The sequence below is a fragment of the Danio aesculapii genome, chromosome 8 (genome assembly GCF_903798145.1).
Source record: "Danio aesculapii chromosome 8, fDanAes4.1, whole genome shotgun sequence".
NCBI lineage: Eukaryota > Metazoa > Chordata > Actinopteri > Cypriniformes > Danionidae > Danio > Danio aesculapii.
This window is the reverse complement of record NC_079442.1, coordinates 19,930,504-19,947,672: the sequence shown is the minus strand read 5'-3', so window position 1 is coordinate 19,947,672 and position 17,169 is coordinate 19,930,504. Positions and strand designations below refer to the sequence as shown.

General features: G+C 33.7%; 1 protein-coding gene across 2 annotated transcripts in view; it reads left to right on the top strand.

Annotated features, from left to right (window-relative positions):
• golga1 (golgin A1) overlaps positions 1-17,169 on the top strand; it is a 50,190-nt gene that overhangs the window by 9,803 nt on the left and 23,218 nt on the right. Inside the window, exons 3-7 of one of the 2 annotated variants that reach the window (XM_056463390.1) lie at positions 513-603; positions 2,437-2,511; positions 8,225-8,355; positions 11,407-11,535; positions 13,481-13,650. In XM_056463390.1, coding sequence (XP_056319365.1) covers positions 513-603; positions 2,437-2,511; positions 8,225-8,355; positions 11,407-11,535; positions 13,481-13,650 — 596 coding nt within the window. The remainder of the gene's footprint in view (positions 1-512; positions 604-2,436; positions 2,512-8,224; positions 8,356-11,406; positions 11,536-13,480; positions 13,651-17,169) is intronic. The other variant, XM_056463391.1, reaches the window with a different exon arrangement.

Below are 17,169 nucleotides of genomic sequence, written 5' to 3'. Positions count from 1 at the left end.
TAAATGTTCATATATATATATATATATATATATATATATATATATATATATATATATATATATATATATATATATATATATATATATATATATATATATATAAATAAATAAATAAATAAATAAATAAATAAATAAATAAATAAATAAATATATATATAATTATTTTTTTTATAATTCGTGTACTCATAATTATTAAACTACTGATAATGCACTGATTATTTTACATTTGATTTATTTAGGTTCTGTATTCTTTTTAAAATGTTATATAAAAAGAAAATGTCAATGTTTTTTGTTTGTAAAATAATTGGAACAAAAGATTAGTCATCATGATCCATCAGGAACCTTTTATCGACAGCAATAATCATTTATCAGTATTTAATAGTAAATTGATAAATAATAAAAAGTACAAATCAATTTTGGACAGTAGACAGAATTGATGCATTCCTATAATTTTTTTATTGGTGTTATTAAAGTAACAATTGTCTTCATTCATTTCTATCATTGACTCTCAGGCGTCTGATGGCAGCAGCTCCAGAGATGACTTTTCTTCTCAGATCCAGCGCAGAAATGACCAGATACGAAAGCTGGAGGCCAAGCTCTCAGGTATCACCAACACAATACATCGAAACCCATACAGACACAACAAGAGAAAGAGACTGAAAGAGGGGAAAAAGATACAAAAGGCCAATACAAATCTTTAAGAAAAGAACAACCCAGGCTCACTGGAGATATGTGTCCAGGGCTACATTTTTGGGAAACATGAAATATGTGGCAGTGATGATGTCTGCTTGCAGAGTTTGTCTTCAAAATCCACAGCTATGTACATTTTGACAATCTCAAAAAGGTTACTGGACCACGTATTCTCATATGTGCCATTTGCATTTCCTTCTCGTAAATCTACCAGAGACCGCTGTGTACATTTCTGGGTAGCACTTTTCAATAAGATTGTATTAATTAATGTAAGTTAATGCATTTACTAACATGAACCAACACTGAACAATACATTGATTACAGTACTGGTTTGTGTCAGTTAACGCAAGTTAATGAAAATAAAGTAGATCATTGTTAGTTCTTGTTAACTCGCGGTGCATTAACTTGAATTTGGATGTTATAATGCTATACAAGTATTGTTCATGTTAGTACATTTAATTAATAGTGAAACCTTATTGTGAAGTGTGATCCATTTCTGAAAATCATTAAACATTTTGTGGTGATATATCAGCTTGCTATTGACTGACCCCATCACGCCCTTCCCTAAACCAAATAAATAAGGTTTTCAAAAACAAATTAAAAGAAAAATATCATTGCACCGTCTGTCATTTACCATGATAATATATACTGCCTTGTTTCTGAAACTGTCCTTCGCCATGATTTGTTAATACCTGGGATATCTGGAACCGTCCTTTGCCAGTATCAAACCTGGTCTGCTCCGTGTACCAATTTGAATACCGTACAAGGTGAGCTACTGAGCATACTGATCATACTGGAAAGCTGTCTATACAGAGGGAAGCAGAAGTGCTCAAAAAAATAACAGAAGTTGTCATGATATTATACCGCCCCTTAGCATTTGTTTTACATGCAAAATGCAGTCAAACGGTAGCCCAGGTACATATTTCATGGTTCCCAAAAATGTAGCCCTGGGCACATATCTCCAATGAGTCTTTGTTGGAAATGAAATGACTAGAAACAGGCTTGCAATTCTAGCTTATACACTCTTCTTACTTGCTATCCCAACCTGGTGAATCTGTTTCAGTCTGACACCTTCAAATTCAAAACAATTGGCCGGAAAGCAAAAGTATACCGTTTCAAAGCATTTTGCCACACTGATTACAGGAGAAGCCAGGAAAGAATGCTACACTGTAAAAAATGCTGGGATCCACTCAATCAATTTGTGTTGGGACAACATGAAGAAATTAAGTTAACTTGTTAGTTTTACAAATAAAAGTGGATTGAACCAAAAACAATTAAGTTGTCCCCCAGAAAATCAAAAATTGTATTGTTTCAGCTCAATTTAAATGGATAGTAGATGTCATTTTTTGAGTATAGTGGCTCCAGTGTTATAGCCTGGAAAAAATTGGCATAAATAATAGATACCTGGCTCTCACTATCAGCCCGTCTTGGTTTACAATTACACAGAGGCTGATCTAGAATCTGCTTTAACCCCTAACGGAGCAGATAAGACGCTTGCATAATTGACCCCATCGGGGATGATGTGTTAGTTTAAAGGTCAAAGGTCACCATTTTACAGCCTCGCAATCAGTCTGATTTTTCTCATCTCAGAAAATCTTTGTTTTTTTGTCCCCTCCATTTGTTTATCTTCTCAACCATGTTTATCCCTTTGTTTTCTCGTCCCTGTTTTTGTCCCTCATCCTCCTCTGCCTCCCTGCGGTCGTGTGTGTTTGTGTGTGTGTCGGTTTCCCCGTTCCCCAACCCTAGACTACGCTGAGCAGCTTCGGCTAATGCAGAAGACCAAGGAGAAGCTTGAGATTGCATTAGAGAAGTATCAGGATTGTACGTACCGTTCTTTTCCTCCCATTTTCACCTTCCTGCTTTTTGGCTTGCTCTCCTTTCGCCCTGTTTCCCATTCTTTTGTCTGATGCTTTTACACAAACCTTACTCAAATCAAACATGAATTCTAGGTGCTTTTGAGCAACGTAGAGACAAATATGGTTGGATCTTGATCAGAAATCTGAAGTTGAACTTAGCTTGGTCTGGGTTCTGTTGAAGTTAATATTTACCAGCAGCATTTAAAATACTCTTAGAGTCAGTTGTATAAATAAGTTTACTTGTGACCATAATATAAATATGTATAATAGAAATATAATAGAAATATGGATGTAGTATTAGTGACGCCACCCATAGGTTTCTGAAAATTGCAAATGAAGCTACAAGTGGGCATGGCCAACCGTCGCCATTTTGTTCGCGCGTCATCACGCTAACCGGGGCTACCCAAAACAGTGCAAAGTGGTGGAGTGTGAGCGAAGATGCCTGCTAGCATTTTGCTTAGATGGGATTTTCTTTGGGAGAAACGCTTAATACTTCATTGCGACTCATTTTGTGTTCTGACCACATGTGCTTGATTGTATACTATATCAATAAAGTGTTTAGTCTTTTAAAAACACTGTTGTAACACATTGAGCCACTAAACATTGTTCTTATGACATTTTTCTACAAATGGAAAATGCAAATAATTCCCAACTAATTCAAATATAGTCTGTGTTAGTAAATGCAAGGCTATTTATGAAATCTAGGCATAACACTGTTTCAGATGACTGTTCTGTAGCCTACAGCTAATCAATCTGTCAGAGTCTGGAGTGCATTCAAGTTCTAAAGCAAATTATAAATGATAAATTATCTTAAATAAAACAAATACATTTATAAATATGGTATATAAGTAGGGCTGTGCAATTAATCGAATCGCAATTGCAATTTGAAATGTTGCAGTTAGTTAATCGCGTAAGGCTGCAATATAAAATATATATGTTAGGGTTGTAACGATCCCATCAATTCAGGCCACGATACCTTACCAGCTGAAGTATCATGATACCAAGTAGTATCGCAATACTGTATTAATTCATAACTCAAATCTACAAAATAAAGCAAATTGTCAGAAATACTATATTTTATATGTCCTAATACTTAAATTCAATTCCTTATTCCTTAATCAAATTCCTTATTTTTGAAAACCTATTATTTGTACATTTGTACTTATTAAATTGTACAATTATACGTATTATTTGTACGCGAATTATTTGTCGACTTTCTCTGCTTTTTTGTATTTACTGTCTCTTTACTGACTCTTTTGTTGTTATTGCAATAATAATAATAATAAGAAGAAGAAATATTCAAAATTAAATAAATAAATAATTGATCATGCCATATGGTCTGTCATGACTGCAGCAAACTATGACCTGGATGCAGACAGTTAAAATGAAAGTAAGCTAAAGTGGTCTATTGATTATTTGCTGGCACAAATGTTTGAGCATTTTAGTGACTTCCACATGCAACATATTATAGAAACCGTTAACGACGATACCGTTTACAAACTACAGTGGCACCACCAGTATTTTGGAGCCATAGGATCGCGGTGCTACCGGAGTACCGGTTAACCGTGCAACCCTAATATATGTAAACAAAAATAACGAATGACATCTTGAAAAGCAGTCCGCTATGCTTAAAATTAAACATGCTAGACTTTCTGTGATGATGTCGTGAGGCATCGCAGACATGGTATCGGTTGTCATGAACTATGCCCCATTACACGAGAAAAAACTATTGAATCTTGTGTCACGACGTCCTTTTGTCGTTTATGACTTCCCACGACACCCTACATCAAGGAAATCGTGCCGAAATAGTATGATCTGACTGATGCTTTATAACTAGCCAACTGAGTGAGCACACTTTCGTTCTGTCCAACTGCGCAACTGAACAATGCCCCAAATAAAAAAAATAAATAAACAAAAACTGGAAAGTGCTGACGAGTGGGATTATGGCGTCTGCTGCTTCAGAAGCATTAATAGATGAATTGAAATCACAGAAAAACAGCATTTGTAATATGGGAATATTTTAGTTTCAAAGTCACTAACACCAAATCAATATAGGTAATTTTTAAGAGCTGTCGCAGAATTGTTGACACGGCTTACAGATTATTGAGCTGAAGCTTGAATTAAATTAAAATCAGCTTAAAGCTTGAATTAAATCGTAATTCGCAGTCGCAATATCTGTCAAAAATTGCAATTGCATATTTTCCCCAAATCACATAGCCCTATATATATGTATGTAAGAATTTCACTCACCTGGGAAATGGAGGCCACTTGAATGGTTTGTGAGCACAATTAAGTGCACTCAGCATGCCATATTATCTGATGATTGTAAGAAATAATTCCAAAAGGCAATTGACTGTGTAAAGCCACATAAAACAAAACGTTCAGCAGCTGGAATCAGTTTAGGTGATGGCGACCAGCGAGACCTAGTTGTCACTCTGGTGGCCACGCCCTTAATTATGCAGACTTCATATAAATAAAATGCATGAGTTCTAAGAAAAATTACCACCTCACAGTTGTCATGAAGTGTAATATTAGCTATATACATCAAAATCGTTCTTTGTACCAGGCTGTAAATACCTTTATTTCTGTTGTAAAGTTGACCATTTTAACATTGGGGCCAATAGAAATGTGCTCTATTATGGAGCCAGGCCTAGTGTAATTTTTATTAATTGCAGTTTCAGTTACTTCCATGTTAGCTTCACGAGGGAAAGCGGGATGTTGCCGCTTGCTTGTGACAAGGGGTGTGCAATATTTAGTATGCAGGGTAATATGTGAGATTTGTGACTCAATTTGCATAAAACACCACCAAAAAATAACAAATATTTAGAGTCCAGATACATTTATTGTGTGATGATAACATTTTGAACTAAAATAAACTAAGCTTTAAGTTATTTAAACTATTAATTTTGGGTGGGCAATATGGCCAGAGTTTATGCCATGATACTTCGATAAATAGTATTCTGATCCAATCCTCCTATAAAATGTATATATACTATATAATGAATATATGACAAACGCTGCTGGGGAAGCTTCACTTGTATTGAACCTGGATAATTTTTTAAACGTGTTTTTTGGGAGTATTTAATATGAAAAGCAAACATGTTTTTTCCTGAAATTTGCCAATTGATGTTATTTTGCTGAAGTGTCGTGATCTAAAAGCACAGATCCCATTTCTAGACACCCAAATAAAGTGGACAATTTACTGATTAAAGCTGGTGATCTAATCTGGAGATTAAGCTGGTGATTTAAATTTACCGATTAAAACTGGTGCATGTACTAACCATGCGTTTTACAGCTGTGCTATCATGGACATCTGTAAATTATGCTGAACTACTATTCTTTATTTAACACAAATTATTGAAGTTTGTTGTTTTTTCTTATAACATTTAATGCAGCACTAAGGAAATCTGTGTATTATGTACAGTTGAAGTCAGAATTATTAGCCCCCCTTAGAATTTTTGTTTCTTTTTTTAAATATTTCCCGAATGATGTTTACAGACCAAGGAAATTTTCACAGTTTGTCTGATAATATTTTTTTCTTCTGGAGAAAGTCTTATTTGTTTTTATTTTGGCTAGAATAAAAGCAGTTTTTAATTTTTTAAAAGCCATTTTAAGGTCAAAATTATTAGCCCCTTTAAGCTACTTTTTTTTCGATAGTCTACAGAACAAACCATCATTATACTAACTTGCCTAATTACCCTAACCTGCCTAGTTACCCTAATTAACCTAGTGAAGCCTTTAAATGTCAATTTAAGCTGTATTGAAGTGTCTTGAAAAATATCTAGTGCAATATTATTTACTGTCATCATGGCAAAGATAACATAAATCAGTTATTAGAAATGAGTTATTAAAACTATTATGTTTAGAAATGTGTTGAAAAAATCTTCTCTCAGTTAAACAGAAATTGGGGAAAAAATTAACAGGGGGGCTAATAATTCAGGGGGTCTAATAATTCTGACTTCTACTGTATAAATGGAGATGTTATAATATAACATATAATTACAGTGCTCAGCATATAAGTACACCCTTCAAATATTTATCTTTTAAATAAATATTTTATATAGGATGCTTTACAATAATATATTTGTGCATGTTCATTAGATTAGTCAGTATCATAGCCAAAACTGGAACTAATCTTAGAAAAAAAAATACGCTAATGGTCCAAAAACTAGTACACCCAAATGTATGTTGGGAAAAAATACAAAAAAGAAGAAAAAAAAAATATAAACTTTAGTTAAAATTTTGTATTTCATAAAATGTATATTATATTCCAATATTTTGCTTGAATTTAAATGTATTATCTTTCTATTTCTAAATATGTTTGGTGACTAAAATAATATAAATTATTAATATAAAATATAACAGATAAAAATATCTGTTTATTTAATATGTTTTGTTCAAATGCACAAAAATATATGACCTATATTCACTGAGAAATGAATAAAAATATTCATTTTCAAAATGTGTACTCATTTATGCTGAGCACTGCATATATACTAAAGGTCTAAAATTGTTATTGGTACTAACACCAAACACCTCGAGATCAGACTGCATGATTTTAGCCCAGATTTTGACTTGCTGACAGATTTTGAGAAATCACCAACAAATGCTTTAAATCACTGGAAAATCAGTGCTCGTTCACATGAGTAAAAATCACACAGTGTGAACTATCAAAGATGCGATCTGAGAGAATCGCTGATGAGTCGCCGACGCCCGTGAGATATTTGGCATGGCAAATATCTGGACCAGTCAGCGATTCAGTTAATGCCATGTGAAATGTGTTCTAATTGATAATACCATTGGCGATTGCCTACAGCCAATAAGAGAGCAGCATCCACTAGTATGGGTATCTGCAGGCCAGCTGAGGTTGGGGGAGAAGTTAAAAGTGCTTCTTTTCAGTCTATTTGAACCCAAGAAATGGAGGAAAAACTAGTGTAAATTTGTCAGGATCAACCGAGTCTGTCATCTGAGCAATACCACAACAAGCTCGAAAAAGAAAAAAGTTTGATGAAAATTGCTAATTCCCTTCAAAGGCAAGGTGAAAATAAGCAAAAAAAGTAAATTTCCTAGCCCACTACAGGCTTCTTTCTCATTATGTAGTTAATAAAAAAAAGATATACTACGTGACCTTGCGTTGTTTCCATGTCACTTCTCACGTGTTTGGTTGTGAAACATAGTTTGCGGATTAAGACAACGTTGTCGTTTGATTCTTCCTATTGTAAAGTCATGCAGTGTGAAACCCCCTGTCGCTGATCCATCCTGCATTGTAAACACCGCACCGACAGAATGCTATTCCAGATAGTCATGCAGTGTGAAAACATGTGACACGACTACTTTGAAAATCGTGCAGTCTGAACTCGGCATAACCATTTATATTTTGCTTATTTTAAAGATTTGAGAAATATTCTAACATAAGTAATTTATTTATGCAATTCAGCAAATAACAAGCTGCACATTTCTGCTTTTAAACCCTCCAGATCTCTTTGCTGCTAAGCTTCCATTAAAAACTGCATTTACTATAAACAAGCTTGTTTACACACACTGAGGAAATTATTTCTTCTCTATCTGTAAAAAAAAAAACCCGATGTGGCCCAGATGAAAAAAAAATCTGAAATATTGCTATTAAAACAAATCAAAAAGAGTGAAGCATTTGTTTTTATTTTGTGTTTATTTTTCAGCATCCATGCGCAAACTTCAAGACCAGAACGAATCTTTCCAGACGAACAGAGCCAAGATGGCTGAAGCAATGTCCTTGGCGTTGGAAAAGAAAGACCAGGAGTGGATGGAAAAACTGGCTTCATTGGAGCAGGTAAAGATGCTTGGTGACGTACTGGATGAAGTCTCTGTAAATCAGTGCTCACCAACCTTTTTAGTCAAAGATCCCTTAAGTTTGCCTTTTTGAAATGCAAGATATACCCATTTAAAAATGACAGAAAAATGAAGCTTTCATTAGCATTTTCAGCTTATGAGCATTAATATAACATTTTTGACCTATGTAGAAAGCACTAGTTTAACCTACTTTGAATTTTTTAATTGATCTAACAAATAAAAAAATCTGTGACGATGCACTGTAGCATTAGCAGTAATCAGATCAGATGAAATGTCAGTGAATTAACAAAGATTGGTAAAATGATTTTCACTGATTTTTTTGCAGGTACAGCATCAGCATTTATAAATGAGCTGTAATTTATAAAATGAGCTAAACATATTAAATATTAATATCTATGACAACAATAATTCAATTCAATTTATCTTTATTTCTATAGCGCTTTTACAATGTATGGTGTCAAAGCAGCTTAACATGGAAGATCTAGTAAATTGAAACTGTGTCAAACCAGTTTTCAGTGTTAAAGTTTAGTTCAGTTCAGTGTGGTTTAAATTTCACTGCTGAAAATTCAAACACTGAAGAGCAAATCTATCGATGCGCAGCTCCACAAGTCCCAAACCAAGCAAGCCAGTGGCGACAGTGGCAAGGAACAAAACTTCACTAAATGACGAAAGCGAAGGAGAAAACCTGGAGAGAAGCAAGGCTCAGTTTGGCACGACCATTTCTCCTCTTATCAAACTTCTTGTGCAGAGCTGCAGTCTAACAATATTGAATAAACAAAAACCGTATAATATAATTCAGCAATTCTAACTGATGTTTTTTTCCTCATAATTTGCAGAATCAATTCACAATGTTACAAAATTGCAAACTGCTGCTTACAGCTCGCTATTATAGTGGGAACTTGGAGCACGATCACACCGAATGCGGAATGAGTTGTGTGAATTGAGAGGTGCCTATGGAAAAGAACAGCTGTTTTCTATTGGCAGTGACAGTTTTGCACGCTGCTTATGTGCCTTTGTAATTTTGCTAGTGGTATAACGGATCACAACCTACGGTTCGGAACACACGTGACCTGCGGATTAATGCATTTGTTTTTACTTGTAGATTAGTCCTAAATGTGTAACTATCACAGAGAGATTGTCTCTCGTTGCATTCAAATCACATGTTTGAAAGCATTTAGGCTTTCTATAAAATTAAATGATGGCGGAAGAAGTTGGGATGTGGTGGGTTTCTTAGGTTATTAAAGGTGTTTTCTGTCACTACTTGTTTAGCCTGCATTTATGCATTCATTGTAAGCTGCACGAATAATCATTAAAAGATCGGGATCATGGGGAACACCCACGCAGCATAAATTATAAATGATTGTGATTTGAATATGTTTATTAATCCTTCGAATCGCTGCATTCAAATCTGAAAGCGCAAAAATCAAGAAAGAGATTCAGTTTTTAGTTTTTTGAGTTCGTTAGGAAGCTATAAACAGTCAAGTAACACAGCAGTATTGGGATAACGGTTTGTAATTTAGATAAAATCACTGATGGGTAAGGTAAAGATTAAAATCACTGTCATATGTTCAAAAGTGAAAACCAGCCATCAAAAATATGCCACTGAATAATTCTTCAAAAATGATATATCTAATAATGAAACATGAACATTTGAGTGAATAACTGAATCATTTATTGAAAATTAGACTAAAAATAAATATGGGTTGTACAAATTATAATGTTAGAGTTATACCTGTAGTGTTATCAGCAACAGTAGTAGTAACAGTGAATTTTTACTTTAATTTATTTTTACTCAGCTGATTATTTCTTCATTTTGTTTTATGAAACCAGAAGTTTCTTGCAGCACTGTTTTAGTAATAAATGAAAAGCAAATGACATTTGTCTCCCCTTTTTGTCTGATCCGAAAAATGGTCTGATCCGTTACTAAAAAACCAGAATGTGATCCGAACCGTGAGATTTGTGATCCATTACACCACTAGTTTTTTTAGTTTAGTAAAAAAAAAGCTAAGATGTATTCAATTCACTAATCGTGCCTGGAAAACGAGATCACGTCACTCCCTATTTGCGCATCCCAAGCCACGCATCTCCGTTTGAAATGGCATACTTGAACATGCAAAAGATGCATATTCAAACAGCCCCTTATTTGAAACCCGGAATGTCATATGGAGAGCTGTACATTGGATAGAATTGAGATATACATCGCTTGAGATACATTTCTTGTACTAATTCTTTTGTCATTTTTGGATGTACCCGGAAATCTCAATTGATGGGTTGGCGACCACTGCTCTAAATAGTGCTTTGTGGGGCTGTCACGATAGCAATTTTTTGTTGCATGATATATTGCACCAAATAATATTATGATGAATGATATTATTGTCATTTTAAGACCATTTTATGCCATTCATAAAATAAAGCCATAATGACAATACAATATCATCATAATGCAAGTACATTCTTCCAAAGGACACATCATATTTTATTCTTTAGAATATTTCATTTAATTATAGTCATTTTAATAATGAGGCATTGGAATTAAAATGTGAAAACGTATATCCTAAATAAATAATAATAAATGTTAACAAAAATGTGCAAGGTAAATAGTAACAGAGGCTGCGATATCTGCTACCAGATCTATTTTCAGTTGTCAGAAACTATTTATAGTAAATATTATATATATAAAAAAAATATATATATAATATAAAAAATATATATAATTATATAAAAAAGTAATTTATAGTAAATATTATAGTTTATACATGTTTTTACCCATACTAGAGAGGTTGCGCAATCAGCTAAAATGTTGCTACTATTGGTTTTTATTTATGAGCTATATATATATATATATATATATATATATATATATATATATATATATATATATATATATATATATATATATATATATATATATATATATTGCATTACCAAAAAGATTGAGGTCATTTCAATGTGTTAATTTTGGTTAAAAGCATCTGCTAAATTATCAGTGTTAATAATCAAATAATTTATCTGTCCTCTTTCTGTCAAACAGGAGAAGTTGTCTTTGACTTCTCGGATAGACGAAATGACAGAGCAGAGTTTAAGTCTGTTCCAGAAGAGAGATGATCTAGACGAGCTGGAGGGCTTTCAGCAGCAGGAACTGGCTAAAGTCAAACACATGGTACTTTTCTGTTTCCAGTTTTCCACATGAAGGAATTTCTGTCCTTTGATGAAAAAATGTGAACATTTGATTATCATATATTGATGATTGACAATTATATATTGATGATTGATTAAGGTTTTGCTAAAGTGATGATCAAGTGTATTATAATCGTTGGGGTATTACAGCCATGTGACCTGATGCCTTTTAATTATTAGAATATTGTTATAATTATAAAAAAGTGATATTTTTAAAATGTGGGAAGCTGTAAAACTAGTTTTTTTTGCCATGTCATAGTGAGAGAAGCTGATATGATAATTAACTCTAAAGTCTCTCACGGCCATGTGAGCTTGTGTAATCTAATTGATGTTTAAGAGTTAAGGAACTGTGGATAAAATCTTATCTAAGAGTTTAACAATAACTATATTTCTGTGCAAAGATGCTCAAAACGGGAATATCACATTAAAGACATGTGAATAATGAGTGAGTTTCCATCCAATGAGTAGGCCCACACGGAATCTGCGCCCACAGAATCCCACACATCATTGATTTTGTTTATTTACTTGTTTAAATGTGTGTAAATTCATATTTATTCAGTTTTTAAGTTAATTTCAGTAATATTATTGACTAATATGAAAATATTTATATGATTTATTTACAATTTAGTTTGTAAAGTAATGTTTTCTGTCTTTTAGTAGATAGGGGAGATTGGGGTAAAGTAACACTTTATCGTTTTGGTCAAATAATGAACATGGTGTTAGACAAACCATATTTTTTTTTACCAACAACAAACAAGCCTACAAGTGAGCACTGAAATTATGATCACCGGATCATGGTTTCTGTGCAGTATTGCCAAAAGTGCCAGGAGTAAAAATGTTACTATTTACCCCACCGGTTAATTGTAACACATGCTTATAAAGGCAGATTTCACACAATTAATTAAAATTCTGTTTACGTTATATAGTAGCTATATTTCCTCAGTAATTGGCTCATTTCTTTTTTATTCTATATAGCACAGTATGTTTATTTATTTATTTATTTAGTAATTGGATAAACACATTTGAATTTATTTTCATTAGTATCCATTTATCCATTGTTATAAATGCATTTTTTTGCATTATTAGCAATAAAATATTTGTTTTCTATTAAAACAATATTTTCCATTAAAAACATATTTATTTAAAAAGTTCTCAACATTACACTCAAAATTCAACAATTTTGTTTGTTTAATTGGTGTCCAACAGTGTGTGGCTTATTTGTAACACCCTGTTACAACTAACCCCGCTGTGTCATGTTTTCCTTAAAACTGGCTAGCAGTCACTGTGTGTTTCATCTTTTAGCCTAGAAGATGGAAGTCACAACAATATAAGATTTTATGTACATACTTTCACCGATTTTTATTTTTATTATTTTTAATTCTTTTTAAATACGTTTTTTTAATAAATAAAAAAATATCCACTATAATAAAAAATATTTTTATGCTGCAAAATGTTTTTTCCTGTGTTTCTCATTCAAATTTTGCCGAAATTTTTCAATAATTGGCAGGAAGATGTCTGTCAACACTGTGATGGAAAACCTCGGAAGCATGCCATGGTTAACCCTGAGTAAATATCTTAAAACTCTGTGTTACATTTAACCCCGCGTTACTTTGTGCCCCGCGCTCCCCTATATTAGATGAGAGACTTGCTTTGTTTACCAAATAAAGTGGATCTAATTGGATTTGCATTGTAAGCATTAAATACAAGTTAAAAAGGTTTATTTTTATTTTAAATATAAAGTTTTTAGTAATGATACTCCCAAAATCATTCCGCATAAATCAGCAGATTTTTACCAAAAATCTAATATCTAAAATCAAAATCTAATCAAAAGGCTAATAATTCTGACTCCAACTGTATGTTGCCAAATAGAACAACTTCTTTACAGATTGTTTAAGCGAGCTGATTGGAAGTGGTTATTTATCCTACAGCTGCTGAGACGAGAAGAACAGCTTAATCAGCGGGAGAAAGAGCTGAAACTGAGAGGAGAAGAGCTGAACACGGCCAGACTTACTCTGGGCAAAACGCAAGACAAGCTGTATGAGCTGGGAGAAGAACACGAGGAGATATGCAGGACCAACTCACAGCTACAGGCCCAAAGGTGTGTGTGGAGTAAGCATAGGACGATAAACGAATTTAAGGTTTTCAGCAGTTTAGAAAAGTCACAGTTTTAAAACCGCTAGAAGTTTCTTTTGTACCGCTTCAAGGTATATGTAAGTTGTTGTTTTGTTGTCAAAGACTATTTAACTTTAATTATTTAGGGCAACGGTATCTCCAGTAGCAAAGGAAACATAAATAAACATTAATATAGGACCAACATCCTATAAACCAACTATAGAGCTGAACAGTGCAGTGGCTTATTTATATCCACAAAATAAAAAAAGATAAAATGTAATATTTTCAGAAAAAAAGTTGCTGTTTTGTACTCGGATATTTAAAAAAATATATTTTAGAGCAGTAATCACAGTACCATGAAACTGTGATGTTTTATCCAAGGTTATCATATCATCAGAATTGTATACCGGCCCATGTCTAGTGTGGAGAATACAAAAGTGATGTAAATGTCATATTAAAAAATGTTTAGAAAACGTTTCAAGGCTTCATTAAATCAAAATTTACAGTGTTTATTTTGCTAGTTCACATCGTTATTCTTAAGGTAAATAATTAATCCATGCAAATTAATCCACTGATTAATAATTCTTGACGTCAACTTGATCTCAGTAGCAATGGTATATTAATATCCTCATCCATGCTGTTAGCTTACCGTTATGACACACAAAAGAGAGCTTGCCCCTACTGAACATTTCGTTTTAGTTTTAAGTACATCAACATACTAAAATAAATGTCTCCGCAACTTCTGACCAAACAAGATCAGGATTGTGCAGAACTGAAACAAGAAACCAAATTAAATGTAATATGCCAGTTTCAGCACTAACGTAATATTAAAGGTGCTGTATATATACGTTTTTGACAAGGGGCTCTATTTTGACGATCCATGTGCAAAGCGCAGGGTGCAAACGCATTAAGGGCATGTCAGAATACACTTTTGCTAATATAAGGATGGAAAAATTCGCTTTGCGCCGTGGCGCATGATCTAAAAGGGTTGAGCTTATTTTCTTAATGAGTTATAGGTGTGTTTTGAGTATAAACCAATCAGAGTCTCATCTCCCATACCCTTTAAGAGTCAGTTGCATTTGCTATTTACATGACGTAAAGTAAGGGGAAAAACTGAGCGTTTCACTAGCAAGAAAACAGTTAAACAGAGCATCTACAGTGTGAGAATGAGAGATAAGCCTCCTCATTATTAACTTTCACTTTCGCTCTCGTGGAGAGGGAAACTTCTTTTGCGCACAGACATCCATTAGCCTATAAATAATTAATTTCATTTGTTAAGCGCAAATATTGGTCCAAACTATTTCTAAATTCAGTTCTAATTTCCAGCAAACGAATAAATGAACAATAATAACGAAATGTGGTCAAAAAACTGAGTTAAATCCAAATACACATGCTGTGGCCCATATGGTCTAAAACCTGACAGGTGGGCAAAACTAATCTTGTTTTTAATAAAACAAATATAAATATGCATATAATAAATAATACTCCTTCTAATAATAACATTATACAAAAGCAAATTGTTATAAATAAACTGAAAAAGCCCCCCGAGATGAAGAAGGCATGAAAGTATGGTTTTTATATTTATGTAGGCTAGAAAATAATATGTTTTGTAATATTTTAATCCTTTATATTTATATTCTATATATATCCTTATTATATCTTATATATATCCTTAATATTTTAATTCTTTTTCATTTTTGAAGATATTTGCGTATTGCTGTACATCCTGTTTGTATTAAGCAATGTGTAAGCGAAGCGCATAACTAACGTGCTCTGCGCTGGATAATAGACCGGCTTTGTTCTGGTCGATAGAACAGACTATTATAGTTTCTCAAAATAGCAACGCGCCAGCAATGCGCCTCAACACGCCTCAACACGCCTCCTTTTTTCGATCAGAACGCCTATGGGCGCACATATGAATGCAAATGCATTTGCTATTTAAACAGCGTGGTCAAAACGACTCTAGCGCCAAGCTGAAACTTAAGAAACATACTTGTTAACATGCTTGTTTATCTGAAAACAACACTATAGTTAGTTATTCTCCTTTGAAAATGTGTGTTCCGTGTAAGAATGTCTGTCCTTGTTTTGGTCTCTATAACCAGCCCACTGCCAATTTACCCAGTTATATTTTGGCACTCCGGGTTGCCTTGGTGTGAAACACAATGCATTTCATTTCATTCATGAAGGTTGCATCAATGTATGCAGGCACAGGTGAAAATGCTACCTCTAGATCAGTGTTTCCCAACCCTGTTCCTGGAGGCACACTAACAGTACATATTTTCTGTGTTTCTCTTATCTGACCCATTAACTTCAGGTTTTGGAGCCTCTTCTACTGTTCTGATGAGTTGATTCAGGTGTGTTTGATTAGGGAGAGGTTGAAAATGTGGACTGTTGGTGTGCCTTCAGGAACAGGGTTGGGAAACACTGATCTAGATAACACTAGCAGCCTCCGAAATGAGGTTCAGAGTTCCACAAAAACTTTGAATCTCACATGGTTTCCAATTAGCAAATAATACAAATATTACTAACATAAACATTAGGGTTGTCACAATACTGGAATTCGGCATCAGTTCAGCAAACTCACTGCTGTTTACTGAGTGTAACCACAGATACAAGGACACTGGAGTGTTTTAAAGTCACGCCGATCAGCTGGTTTGTCTATAAGCTGACATACGAGCGATCCACTCATGAATCACAGCTTTTAAACGCTCCCGTGTCACTGTATCTGTGGTTACACTCAGTAAACAGCGGTGAGTTCGCTGAACTGATGACCTTCACAGCAATCACAGTCAATTATGTTCGTGAACACAACAGCAAATCAGCGCTGTTTCAGAACTTGCTCAATAGCACTCTAATGTTAGCGGAAAATGGACTTTTTTTTTATTTATTTCAGTATCGATTGGTACCGAATTCCAGTATCATGCAACCCTAATGAACATTAGCTGAGCAGTTTATGTTGTAAGGCTCGATTGTCAGGCATGCTCACTCCTGATGGTGCCATCAATCTGGCGAATCCTCCAATATTTAGATTTTGGACTGCAATACCTAGTTCAACCACTTGTCAATCGTACATATTGCATCTTAAATGATTTAAAAATAATAATATAAGTAGTTCACCTATGAGTCACCCTGATTCATTCATACTGGAGAATATTTAAAATGTTTGGGTTTTTTCAGCGTTTTGGAAACATAATTTTTTATCTCTCTCACTCTCAAATTTAAACTTGTTTTTTGGCATGACACCTATGTATTGCCAAAGCATTTGTGATGTTTACATTAAATAGAACGTAATAAAAACAAACAAAAACATCAACAACGATGATAATATTAATGATTAACAATATGTTTAACAATAATATATTTATCCTTTTCTTCTCAACTCTTTTTACTTTATTGGTATGACACACACAGGTACATTCATTTATTCATTCATTCATTCATTTTCTTTTCAGCTTAGTCCATTTATTAGTCTGGGGTCGCCACAGCAGAATGAACCGCCAACTTA